Source organism: Ornithorhynchus anatinus, chromosome 19, assembly GCF_004115215.2.
Source record: "Ornithorhynchus anatinus isolate Pmale09 chromosome 19, mOrnAna1.pri.v4, whole genome shotgun sequence".
Classification (NCBI taxonomy): Eukaryota; Metazoa; Chordata; class Mammalia; order Monotremata; family Ornithorhynchidae; genus Ornithorhynchus; species Ornithorhynchus anatinus.
The window spans coordinates 21,164,222-21,177,131 of record NC_041746.1 but is presented as its reverse complement, the minus strand read 5'-3'; the positions used below and the strand labels follow the sequence as shown (position 1 = coordinate 21,177,131).

Sequence of the window (12,910 nt, the reverse complement as noted above, 5' to 3'; positions counted from 1 at the left end):
TTCCCCCACCCGTGATTTCTTCTCATGTCCGTCGCCAGACCACAGTTGTCCCGAGAGCGGGGATCACGTCTTTATCGGACCCAGAGTGAGCGCTCGACCAGTACGGTTCACCTTAAACCCTCAACCCGGCCCAAAGCCCAGAGTCCTGCCGCCTGCCCTTTGGATTGGAAGCCGCGACCGGCCACGACTGTGATCTTCCCATTCTGTCTTGACGGTCGGCCGACGCGACGCGTGGCCAACGGAATCCCGGGTGAGATTTTGAGCTTCGCCTGTACGATTTCACTGGCGAGGGCCGACGAGAGCGCTCCATTTTGCCCCCGGCCGATGGGACGGAGGGGCCTGTGGTGAACTTGAGGGCTTTCTGCCCCACGAGCCCCGTCGTCCACATTTATCGGCCCGCGATCGACCCGGTCGACCTCCCCCGCTCCGCCCCGTGGTGCCGGGGGAAGGGATCTGACGGGGACCAGCCGTCGTGAGGCGGTCTCCGAGTCTTCACGGATTTCTTAAGGCGCCCAGATGTCTTCGGCCACGTCCGGAGTCCGTTTCTGGTATTCGTTGAGCCCACACGGGATGCTGCGCTCTCTACGAGGCACGCGGAATGAAGCCGATAGGCGCTTTTGCCGAAAGCAGCGAGCTGATCAGTCCGTCGTTCAAGAGCGTTGGTTGAGCACCGTCCTGAGCCCGTGGGATAGCGCGGGAGATGTAGGAATCAAGATCCCCGCCAAGGGGACTTTCCCATCTAACTGGGAAGAAAGACATCTAACAGTTCGCGGAGAGGAGGGAGAGGTCTTTAAATGGAACGCCGAGAGCGGCGTGCGCAACAGCGGAACGGGAGACGGCAAGCGCCGGGGTGCTCAGACGAGAGTGAGACAGAAGGGAATTTAACCAGGAAAGCTTCCCGACGAGAAGGGGACTGGAGTGGAGCTTGGAGGAGAGGAATCGCCGCAGCCCGGCCCATTCGAAGTGGGAGGGAGTCCCGGGAAGGAGGAAGGGTCGAGTTAGAGGTCGGAGGCCACGGGAGAGCGAGAAGGTCAGTGTCAGAGGGCTGGGGCGCAAGCTGGGGTGTGGTGGGAGAAGAGAGCGGAGAAAAAAGTGGGTGGAGAAAGCGCCCTAACGCCGGTAGTCGAGAATTTCCCTTTGAAGAGCACAGAGGAGGGAAGGCCGGGTTCCTGAGGAGTGGGGAGAGTTGCGTGCGGAAGGAGGGTCGAAAAAGATGGTTCGAGAACGACCCGGAGTAGAACGGCGCTTCGCACGTTATTATTATTATCGATAAATATCATTTTTTAACCGGGCAGCCAGTGGCAGTGGGTTCCGCAAACCATATCGCTATAGCGGGCGGGGGCCCCGATTCTCAATTACAACCATCGGTAAAATACGTGGATGTTTTCCACCGTATCCTTTTCCAAATAATCGAATTCCCGTCTGAGCCAAGAAAATCGACCTCAGTCAAAAACCGATCTCTAGGTGCGGCTCGCTAGTAATAAATGACCTTCGGCGTGTGAACTCAATCGAAAGATCCGGGATACACGGGACGCTTCCTCTGAAGAAACCGCAGTTTGGTCTAAGCCTGAAATAATAGCCCCTGGCCTAGCGGTTTTCCCGTCAGCCGCGGCGACTTGTGGGAATTCCTCATTCCTGGAAATTGCAACGATGGGGTCCGGAGTTTCCCTTCTAGCCGGCACATTTCGGCGACGTTCCTTCTCCCGCTCACCAACCGGACCCTGGATTTTTAGGGGTCCCGCGAGATCCAGGAAGAGTCGCCGAGCGACGTCCACTGGCTCTTTGACTCCAACCAAATTCGTTAACGGCGCCGCACGTCGGCAATTGAGCGAGGACGTAGACCTCGGTGATTTAGGGTATGCGACTTGGGTTCCGGTATCCCCTCTGCAGCATTATCCCGATTGATCGTATCTCTAGATCGCTTCCTGTGTGCGGAGCACCGTGCCCAACACTTGGGAGAGTATCACGGAACACGTTCCCCGCCCACGACGGCTTTGGCGGCCCGGGGTGGGGGAGACCGACCTTAAGAAAGAGAAATCGGCGTCCGTAAGTGCCGTAGGCCCGGGGGATAAATAAAGGAAGCGAGTCTGGGTGACGCAGAAGGGAGCGGGAGAAGAGGAAAGGGGAGCATGGAGGAGAAGGGCCTTCGATCGGGCTTTGAAGGAGGGGAGCGTCTCCGTCTGTCGGATTCGAGGATGTGAGGACGCCGGCGAGGGGTCGGCGGCGAGATCGAGGCCCGGTGCGACACGTAGCATCAGAGGAGTGGAGCTTGGAGCGGGAGAGAAGTGAGGGGAGGTAGGAGCGAGGCAATCGAGGGCTTTAAAACTGATGGGTGAGGAATTTTTATCCGCCGCGGAGGTGGATGGGTAACCCCCCGGGGTTCCTCGAGGAGCGGGGGGCACCACGGCCTCAGCATCTCGGTAGGAAAACGATCTGGGCGCAGTACGGACCGGAACGGGGAGAAACAGGAGGCTGGGACGTCAGCAAGGAGATCCCGGGGGACCAACGGTCGCAGCCGACGGATTCCTACCCGAGATGTAGTTTGCGGACGTCGGCAGGCATCCGTTTTAGGCCTCCCTCCACGGGGGCACGTGGCGGTTCTCCAAGACCCTTTTAGAGATACGGCGGCGTCTGCCGCCTTTTCAGAGGCGCGGATGAGACGGCCTCCCCACTCTAATGGCCGCCGGCCTTTCCGAGTTCTGAAAATACGGGATTTGATTCGGCGCGGAACCGAGGGGAAGCGCCGGAGCCCATTTGAAGGCGGCGGCCGAGGCGCCGTATGCGCTGTTGGTCGGCCGCCGTTCACCGCGGCGCTCCCAAACGGAAAGGTCTGCCTAATTCACTCGGTAGTATTTATTGAGCGCCTACTTCGTGCAGAGCACTGTGCTAAGCTCTTGGAACGGACAGTTTGACCACAGATAGAGACCATCCCTGCCCATCGACGGGCTCCCGGTCTAATCGGGGGAGACGGACGGACAAAAACAAGACAACTTAATCACGATGAATAGAATCAAGGGGGATGGACCCCACATTAATAAAATAATAATAATAATGTTAGTATTTGTTAAGCGCTTACTATGTGCTATGTACTGTGTGTTCTTAGCGCTGGGGGAGATACAGGGTCATCAGGTTGTCCCACGTGAGGCTCCCGGTCTTCATCCCCGTTTTCCAGATGAGGGAACTGAGGCCCAGAGAAGTGAAGTGACTTGCCCACAGTCACACAGCTGCCAAGTGGCAAAGCCGGGATTCGAACCCGTGACCTCTGACTCCCAAGCCCGGGCTCTTTCTACTGAGCCACACTGTAAATATATAAAAATGTATGAATTCGTTATCATCACTTGGGCCTGGGGACCCGAGTTCTAATCCGGGCTCCGCCACGTATCTGTTGGGTGACCGGGGATGAGTCGCTCGACTCGACCTCGGTTTCCTCATCTGTAAAATATGGAGGAAATCCCATTCCCTCCTCCTTACAGTCCCATCTAGGGCGGTGACGATGTCCCACCTAATTACCAGTGTTTAGAACAGTGCTCGGCGCGCAGCACAAGCCCAACAGGTACCGTCCAAATAAATGTTCGGCGACGATTATATCCAACCGGTGGCTTGGATCTGGCGAATAAGTGTCAGGCACCTGATGCGGCACCTCCGGGACCTAGATTTTCTCTCCAGTCGGAGGTCGAGCGCCCAAAAAATCACCTTCCACGGGAGGTCGATCTGACCGAGCGACTTTTTATTCTTTAAAAACAAGCTTCTAAAATTAAAAAAAGCTACGTTGGGAGCACAACCGAGAGGTAAACCAGCGTGGAGCCATTTTCAATTTGATAGTTCATATCTGATTATCTTGTAGCCACCCCAGCGCTTAGAAAAGTGCTTGGCGCATAGTGAGAGCTTAACAACGATGGATTAGACCGTGAGTCCGTCACGGGGCGGGGATTGTCTCTATCTGTCGCCGAACTGTCCATTCCAAGCGCTCAGCGCGGTGCTCCGCACGTAGTAAGTGCTCAATAAATACTACCGAATGACCATCATCGCCATTATTATTATATTAACAGAATGATCTATTCACTCTCCTCCGCCCCAGATGAAAACTTTTCAGTCTCTCATAAGAGAAGAGGGACTCTCGGGATGGCGAATAAGGGACGTCACAGCAACGGATCCCAGTTCTACATCACGCTCCAGCCAGCGCCCTACCTGGACAGAAAATACGTGGCATTCGGGTAGGTATCGGAAGTTCGGTCTCCATCCAGGATCCTGACGGTGGAAAATAAGATCCGCGTAGATGGGGAAGAGCCGTCGGCCGCGGGAGAGCGGAAAGGGACGACGGGATGTCACTGAGGCGGGAAACGGCGTTGAGCTACTCTTGGGCGGCAGGGCTCAGCGGAAAGAGTCCGGGCTTGCGAGTCAGAGGCCGTGGGTTCAAATCCCGGCTCCGCCGCCAGCCGGGTGACTCTGGGCAGGTCACTTCACCTCTCGGGGCCTCGGGGACCTCCTCTGGAAAATGGGGATGAAGACCGGGAGCCCCGTGGGGGACGACCCGATCACCCCGTATCCTCTCCGGCGCTTAGGCGGTGCTCGGCACATTGTGAGCGCCTGACAGACGTCGTCATTGTTATTACCGGGGCAAGGCTCAATCCGCCGGAGGGGAGATTGAACGGCAACGCGGTCTGGGGCCGGGCCAGCGGGCCGCTTCCCCGGGGTGAGGTCGGGGCCAACGGACGAGGAAAGAGGACGGCCGCGCCACGGCAGGGCACCAGCGGGAATCGGCCGACGGGCCGGAGGCGGGAGAGGATCTCAGGAGACCGGTGAGGAGTCACCGTCCTGGCAGGAGGCCGGGGGAGAGGGGTCGTGGACGCTCGGGGAGGTGGACGGGACGGAGACCACCCGGGGAGGCTGACGGCGGGCGCCGAAGGCATAAAATCGGGACTTGGCGGGTGGGCACGGGCAGCCCGTTAGCAGTGGAAGGTCCGCGGGCGGAAAATAACGGGAGGTCGGGGTAAAGTCAGGGCCGCGGGGTGCCGGAGGGAAAGGTAGGGGTGCGGATGGGAAGCGTCAGGTCTCCTACTCCATTCTGATCCTCCTTGACCTCTCTGCTGCCTTTGACACTGTCGACCATCCCCTCCTCCTCCATACCTTATCTCACCTTGGCTTCACGGACTCTGTCCTCTCCCGGTTCTCCTCTTACCTCTCTGGCCGATCATTCTCGGTCTCCTACGCCGGAGCCTCCTCCCCCTCCCATCCTTTAACCGTTGGAGTTCCTCAAGGGTCAGTTCTCGGCCCTCTTCCGTTCTCCATCTACACTCACTCCCTCGGTGAACTCATCCGCTCTCACGGCTTCGACTACCATCTCTACGCAGATGACACGCAGATCTACATCTCCGCCTCTGTCCTCTCCCCCTCCCTTCGGGCTCGCATCTCCTCCCGCCTCCGGGACGTCTCCACCTGGATGTCGGCCCGCCACCTAAAACTCAACATGAGCGAGACTGAGCTCCTCATCTTCCCTCCCGAGCCCGGTCCGCTCCCAGACTTCTCCGTCACCGTGGATGGCACGACCGTCCTTCCCGTCCCGCAGGCCCGCAATCTCGGTGTCATCCTTGACTCGTCCCTCTCGTTCACCCCACGCATCCTATCCGTTACCGAGACCTGCCGGTTTCACCTCTACGATATCGCCAAGATCCGCCCTTTCCTCTCCACCCAGACGGCTACCTTACTATTACGGGCTCTCGTTATATCCCGGCTAGACTACCGTGTCGGCCTTCTCTCTGACCTCCCTTCCTCCTCTCTCGCCCCGCTCCGGTCTATTCTTCACTCCGCTGCCCGGCTCATCTTCCCGCAGAAATGATCTGGGCATGTCACTCCCCTTCTTAAACAACTCCAGTGGTTGCCTATCGACCTCCGCTCCAAACAAAAACTCCTCACTCTAGGCTTCGAGGCTCTCCGTCACCTCGCCCCTTCCTACCTCTCCTCCCTTCTCTCTTTCTACCGCCCACCCCGCACGCTCCGCTCCTCCGCCGCCCACCTCCTCGCCGTCCCTCGGTCTCGCCCATCCCGCCGTCGACCCCCGGGTCACGTCCTCCCGCGGTCCCGGAACGCCCTCCCTCCTCACCTCCGCCAAACTGATTCTCTTTCCCTCTTCAAAACCTTACTTAAAACTCACCTCCTCCAAGAGGCCTTCCCAGACTGAGCTCCTCTTCCCCCTCTACTCCCTCTGCCATCCCCCCTTTACCTCTCCGCAGCTAAAGCCTCATTTTCCCCTTTTCCCTCTGCTCCTCCACCTCTCCCTTCCCATCCCCACGGCACCGTACCCGTCCGCTCGACTGTATATATTTTCGTTACCCTATTTATTTTGTTAATGAATTGTACATCGCCTCGATTCTATTTAGTTGCCATCGGTTTTTACGAGATGTTCTTCCCCTTGACGCTGTTTAGTGCCATCGTTCTTGTCTGTCCGTCTCCCCCGATTAGACCGTAAGCCCGTCAAACGGCAGGGACCGTCTCTATCTGTTGCCGACTTGTTCATCCCAAGCGCTTAGTACAGTGCTCTGCACATAGTAAGCGCTCAATAAATACTATTGAATGAATGAATGAATGAATGCGCCCCGAAGCTAGAGGGTCGATGTCAGGGAGGGCGGCCGTCGCAGAATTCAGTCGATTGAGCTCTCACTCTCTGCAGAGCACTGTTTTGAGCACTTGGGAGCTTACAGTTAACCTGTCCGTGCCTCAGTGGCCTCATCTGGAAAATGAAGATGAAGATTGTGAGCCCCACGGGGGACGATCTGTTCACCTCGTATCCTCTCCGGCGCGTAGAACGGTGCTCGGCACATAGTAAGCGCTTAACAAATGCCAACATTATTATTATTATTATCATTACAGTAGAGTTAGACCCATCCCCTAGCCTCGAGAGGCAGGCGGTCTAGCAGGGGAGACGGAGGACCCGTCGTGGGACCTTGGGCGAGTCACTTAACGGCTCTGTGCCTCGGTCTCCTCACCTGGCGAATGGGGATTTCCACCCCCGTCCGGCTCCGGCCCAGCCTCGTAAGGGAACGGGGCCAGTCCCACCCACGTCAGTCCCCCGTTCGCCAACGAGGTGACCGAGCTGCAGAGAAGCGAGGCCGGAATCCGAACGCAGCTCTTCCCGACTCCCAGGCCGGCGTCCTATCCCCGGGCCGCTCCTCGTGCGGGAGGGAGAGCGAGAGGCGGGAGAACGAGGCCCGGCGAGCGGGTCGGCTCGGGAGGAGCGAAGCGGGCGAGCTGGGTCGGGATGCGAGATCTCCTTGCCTCGACGTCCTCGCCTGGAGGACGGAGACCGGGGGCTCTCTGCGGGGGCCGCGTCCGACCCGGTCGTCTCGCCCGGTCCGGGGCCTGGCACGTAGCGAGCCCTTAGCAGATTCCACGAAAGATATCCCGCCCGGAGCGGGGAGAGGCCGGAGGCGGGTTAGTCCGCGAGGGGGCCGGCGACGTGACGGATCCCGGACGTGGTGGGTGGACGGCGGTTTCGTCCGGGGTGGCGAGAGGGAGGAGGAGGAGATTCGGGAAGGGAGAGGAGGGGGCCGCGGGGGGCTCCCGGGGCCGGCGAGACGTCCTGGCGGCCGAAGGAAATGCCCGGGAGGGGGAAGGCCACGGCTGGTTCGTTCAGTAGCATTTATGCAGAGCACTGGACTGAGCGCTTGGAATGGACAATTCGGCAACAGATAGAGACGAGCCCCGCCCCTTGACGGGCTTACGGGTAGATCTACCGGTGAACCCGCGGGGGGTGACGAGGCGAGCGTGCGGAGGTGGGCGATGGACGGGGGATGCGGAGCAGAAGCCCACCTTCGGGAGAGGGAGGCGGAGGAGCGGGCTGAGAGGGAGGAGACCTACGGGGAGATGAGAGGAATGGCGACAGATGACCTTTCCGGACGCGGGGAACGGGGGGGGGGGTCGGTCCACCGGCCCGGGAGGATCGGGACGGGATAAGCACGTCAGATTTGGCGAGGAGGAGGGGGCCGGTGGCCACGGGGAGGGCGTTTTCGGTGGGCTGGGTGGACCGGATCGGGAGGAGAGGAAGCGGTGCGGGCGGACGACCCACTCGGAGAGCCCGGGCGGGAACGTTGGCGCGGTGACGCGTGAGAACGATTTTTCGTGGAGTCGGAAGACCGTGGGTTCTAATCCCCGGCCCGCCCGCCGTGTGACCTCGGGCGAGTCACTTTGCGGCCTCCGGGAAGTTACCCGTGAAGCGGGGATCGAGACGGTGAGCCCCGTACGTCGCACCCAATCTCCCGTCGTCTGCCCCAGCGCTTAACCCGGTGCCTGGCACACGACAGGCGCTTAACGTTATACTGTAATAATCGTAATTGTCGTCACCGTCCTCGGTATGGGGTTTTTACAACAGCCGGCGAGAAAGCTTTTATGAAAATTCAGTTTGTTCTCCCAGAACCCCATACCCTTAAACGGCAGCGTGGCTTAGCGGAAGGAGCCCCGGCCGGGTAGTTGGAATTTGTTCATTCATTCATTCATTCATTCATTCATTCGTATTTATTGAGCGCTTATTTTGTGCAGAACACCGGACTGAGCACTTGGAATGGACAGTTTGGCAACAGATAGAGACCGTCCCTGCCCGATGATGGGCTCATGGTCTAGAAGGGGGAGACGGACAGACAAAAACAAGACAACATCATCGCGATAAATAGAATCGAGGGGATGGATGCCTCGTTAACAAAATAAATAGGGGAATAAATAACATATCCAAATGAGCACAGTGCCGAGGGGAGGGGAAGGGAGAGGGATAGGGGGCTTAGCCGAGGGGAAGGGGGAGCAGAGGGAGCAGAGGGAAAAGGGGAAGCTCAGTCTGGGAAGGCCTCTTGGAGGAGGTGAGCTCTCCGCCGCTTGTCAGCTGGGGGCCAGTCGCTTCACGTCTCTGTGCCTCGGTTGCCCCTTCGACCCGATGACCTGGTATCTCCCCCCGCCCCCAGTGCTTAGAACGGGGCTCGGCACCTTACCAGGTGTCGTCTTCGTCATTCCCGAACAATTTCTGCCTCCCAGGAAAATGTCAGCGCCCAGAGAGGTTCCGATCGTCAGTCCCGGTCTTCGTCTCGAAAGCGTCCCGCAGTCTTTCTTTAGAACTCCCTCCTTCGCCGGTTCGACCTCGGGGGCCGGAACGACCCAAAGACTCTTTCTGTCCGATTATCCGATGTTCCTGCGTCGCTCTTTCCTCATCAGCTTTTCCTGGGAAAGAGGGAATGCCGCCCCTCCCCGTGATTGATTTTAACGGTCGGCGGGGGCAGAAAGGGCCGGCAACCCTATCGCGTCGTACTTTTCCAAGCATTTAGAGCGGACGGGAAAGGCGCGGTAAGTCCCCACCGATGGCTCGAGTGTCCCTCGACGACTCCTCGGCCGCCCGCCCTCCTCTCTCCGCCTCGCCGCTCCCGCACGGACCCGCCCCCGGTCGGGCCTCATCCTCCCCGGATACCGCGGCGTCTCTGACCTTTCCGACTCGGAGCTCCCCGGCCCCGACCTCCCACCCTGCCATCTCCCGCGCGCCGGTCCTCCCCTCGAAAGAGTCGGGCCCCGGCGGAGGCCTCCGCTCGCCCCGGGAGCCGCGGAGCTCGCCATCGTCGTCTCGCCCTCGGCCCGTGCCCGCCGCGTCTCTCTTTCCGGTGAGCTCGAATCCCTCTCCCCTCTGTCGTCCACACACCCCTGCACCTCTTCGAGTCCTCCTTTCCCCCCCGGTCCCTTCTCCTCCTTCCGATCCGCGTCGGAAGAGGAGATCGCCCACCTCGTCCCTCAGTCCGTCCGGTGACCCCGTCGCCCCTTGCCTTCTTTAAATCCTCCGCCTCTCCGACGAAGGCTCCTTTGGTCATTGGCCTCGGGATCCGCTCGAGACGAGAAGGACCCCCTCCGACCGTGGTCCCCTCTCCCTTATCGCGCCCGGTCCGTGCTCTCCGAATTAGTCGTCTCCCACCTCCGCTCCCTCTCTTCCAACTTCCTACTCGCCCTTCGCCGCCCGATCTCTGCCCCCTACACTCCGCCGGGACTCTGGGGGTCACCGGGGGCTTCCTCCTGGTCAGATCCGACAGACCCTCGGCCGCCATCGCCGGCTCCCTTCTCCCGGAGACGCCACCGAACCCTGGTTTTAGCCACCTGGTTCTTTCCCCGTTCTCCGGCCGCCATTCGGGATCCGTCGCCGGCTCCTCGCCTGCCTCTCGCCCCCTGCACGTGGATGGCCCCAAAGCACAGCGCGGGCCCCCGCCCTACCGTTCTCTCACGCCGCTGGGGAACCTAGCCACCTCCTTGGATTTAACTCCCGCCTCTATGCCGATTCCCAACTCTGTTTTCCTCAACCTCGCTTCTCACCTCCGCCCTGATCTCGCACTTCCCCTTGACTCCCCGCCGATTCCTCGACGGGCACGAGGCATAGTTTGGACTGAGACCGGGCTGGAAGCGGGGAGAGCGGCGAGGGGGCTAACGCAGCCGTCGTACTCTCCCCGAAGCTAGCGCAGTGCTCTTCGCGGAGTGAGCATTCGGCAGGCGAGCAGTTGATGGATCCAACTAGCGAGGAGGTCGGTTGGGTTGGGAAGAGAGGGTGGATCCAGGAGATGGAGAGGCGGCGTGGCTCAGTGGAAAGAGCCGGGGGTCAGGAGTCAGAGGTCGGGGGTTAATAATAATAATAATAATAATAATAATAATGTGGGTATTTGTGAAGCGCTTACTAGAGCACCGTTCTAAGCGCCGGGGGAGATACAGGGTCATCAGGTTGTCTCACGTGAGGTTCCCAGTCTTCATCCCCATTTTCCAGATGAGGTCACCGAGGCCCAGACAAGTGACTCTCTGTCACCCAGCTGACAATTCGAACCCGCGACCTCTGACTCCCAAGCCCGGGCTCTTTCCCCTGAGCCACCCTGTCTAATCCCGGCTCCGTCCCTTGGCAGCTGGGTGACTTTGGGCCGGCCACTTCGCTTCCCTGGGCCTCAGCGACCTCATCCGTCAGATGGGGATGAAGACCGTGAGCCCCCCCGGGGACAACCTGATGACCCGGCATCTCCCCCAGCGCTTAGAACGGTGTTCGGCACATGGTGAGCGCATCCCGAACACCAGCATCGTCGGTATCATCGCTATTATTCTTAGGAGTCGGCCGGGTCTCGCTGGAGGGCGTTAACTCTGGCTGCAGAAACAGTGCATTGCGGAGCATCAAAAGTAGAACTCTAAATATTTGTCTTAATGAGCAAAATCGCTATTCTATAATTGGCTGAAATCTTCCCTTTTTTTCTCCAATAGGCAACTGATCGAAGGGACGGAAGTTCTTCAGAAACTGGAAGAAGTAGCCACGTGCAACGAGAGACCAGTAGTAGATTGTAAAATCATGGACTGTGGAGTTCTTTACCTCTAATTTTTAGGCGATTTTTTCCCAACTGTAGTTCATTAGGGGATCTTTCCCATCGGTGTCGTCTAGATTTTCACGAATCAAATCCGCAAACGGCTACCAGTGGAAACGCCAGGGCTACTATTTTTGCAGATTCAAAATCCTCCCCGTAAATAATATGTTCATCTCGGTCTTCTTTGCAGTCCCCGAGGGGTCTCAACTCCTGGTCATTGACAGATTTGCAGGGGGAAAATCTGGAAAAGCCGCCTCCTCCTTCTCTATAGAGAAGTTTTAGAACTTTTGCTTCTGTTTAAAATTACCTTAATTAATTTTACCGTCGGGACATTTCCCCCGGAGCCAGGCCGGCGTGTGTTGCATGAGAATGCAACTCGGTCTCTCCGTGGGCCCCGGGGCGGTTTTGCGAGTTTCTGTTTCTTCTGTGGCGAATTCTCATCACTTTAACCGATAGAAAAGGGAATATTTTGATTCATTAAAGTTCATTTGGCCGTCGGTGTACTGCTGAGTGGGACCCGTCGTTCCGTCGGCCGGTATTTTTCCCCACTGCCCGGTCTGCCGGTCCAGTGCCTGTCTGCGCCGGTGACGGAAGGCGGCGGAAGACAAGCTGGGAACCCGGAAAACCCGCGAGAGCGAAAACCCCGACGTCCTTGGGGTGCGGGGAACGTTTTAGGGGAGGGTCCCCAGAAAAGAGGGGGGACTTGAGGAAGGCTTTGAAGGGATTTGAAGATGGGGAGAATTGTGCTCCGGCAGATCTGAGAGGAGGGAAAGAGGGAGCAATCCGGGCGCGGGGATTCGAGGCCCGGGGAAGAGTGCGAAGGCGTCCGAGGCGGGGAAATCTCGGCTTGGCTCTGCTGAAATTTATTCTACCTCGGCTGAAAAATGGGGATAAGAGCGTGAGCCTCACGGGGGACGGCGACCGGGTCCCACCCGATTAACTCGGACCCACCCCAGGACTTAGAACGGTGCTCGGCACAGAGTCGGCGCTTCCCAAGCACCGTTATTATTATCTATTCTTATTCCGAAGAGATGATAATGATAATTCCGGCCCGGCTACCCCTCCCCTTCGACGAATCGCTTCGCTGTTCCGTCATCCGTCCAACGGGGCTTGAAACCGGGAGCCCCACGTGGGATGGGGACCGTGTCCAACCCCGTCGTCGGCCTAGAACGGTGCCTGACGCGTAGTAAACGCTCAACAAACCCCACTAGCGATAATGTGGAAAGAGAGTGCGGAAAGGGAAGCCTCAGGAAGGTGACCTGAAGAGCGGCGCATTGCGATCGCCCGGCCTCGTTTCCGCCCTTTCCAAACTCACCCCCGGTCACAGCCGGACCGCGCCTCGCTTTTTATAACGCTAGCATTGGCCGAGCTTTGACGGGGGAGCGTAAAAAAGCGGCTAAAAACCAGGGAACGGGAGGTGCTGGGCGCGGAGGCACCGGCCAGCGACTCGGAGGCGGTCAAGGTCGGCCACCCTGTCGTGGAACCTCTCCTCTTTCTTTTTCCCTGTCTCTCTTCGAAAGGATCAGAGGAAATGGACCCAAGACAGTCGGGGAGAAGGTTCTGGG

The 12,910-nt window shown here is 58.8% G+C and overlaps 1 protein-coding gene across 4 annotated transcripts in view; it reads left to right on the top strand.

Moving 5' to 3' along the window:
* PPIL6 (peptidylprolyl isomerase like 6) overlaps positions 1-11,848 on the top strand; it is a 29,494-nt gene extending 17,646 nt beyond the window's left edge. For 3 of the 4 annotated variants that reach the window (XM_039914785.1, XM_029047680.2, XM_039914784.1), the window contains 2 exons: positions 4,079-4,214; positions 11,248-11,848. In XM_039914785.1, coding sequence (XP_039770719.1) covers positions 4,079-4,214; positions 11,248-11,359 — 248 coding nt within the window. In that variant the 3' untranslated portion in view covers positions 11,360-11,848. The remainder of the gene's footprint in view (positions 1-4,078; positions 4,215-11,247) is intronic. The other variant, XM_039914786.1, reaches the window with a different exon arrangement.
* The last annotated feature ends 1,062 nt before the right edge of the window (positions 11,849-12,910 follow it).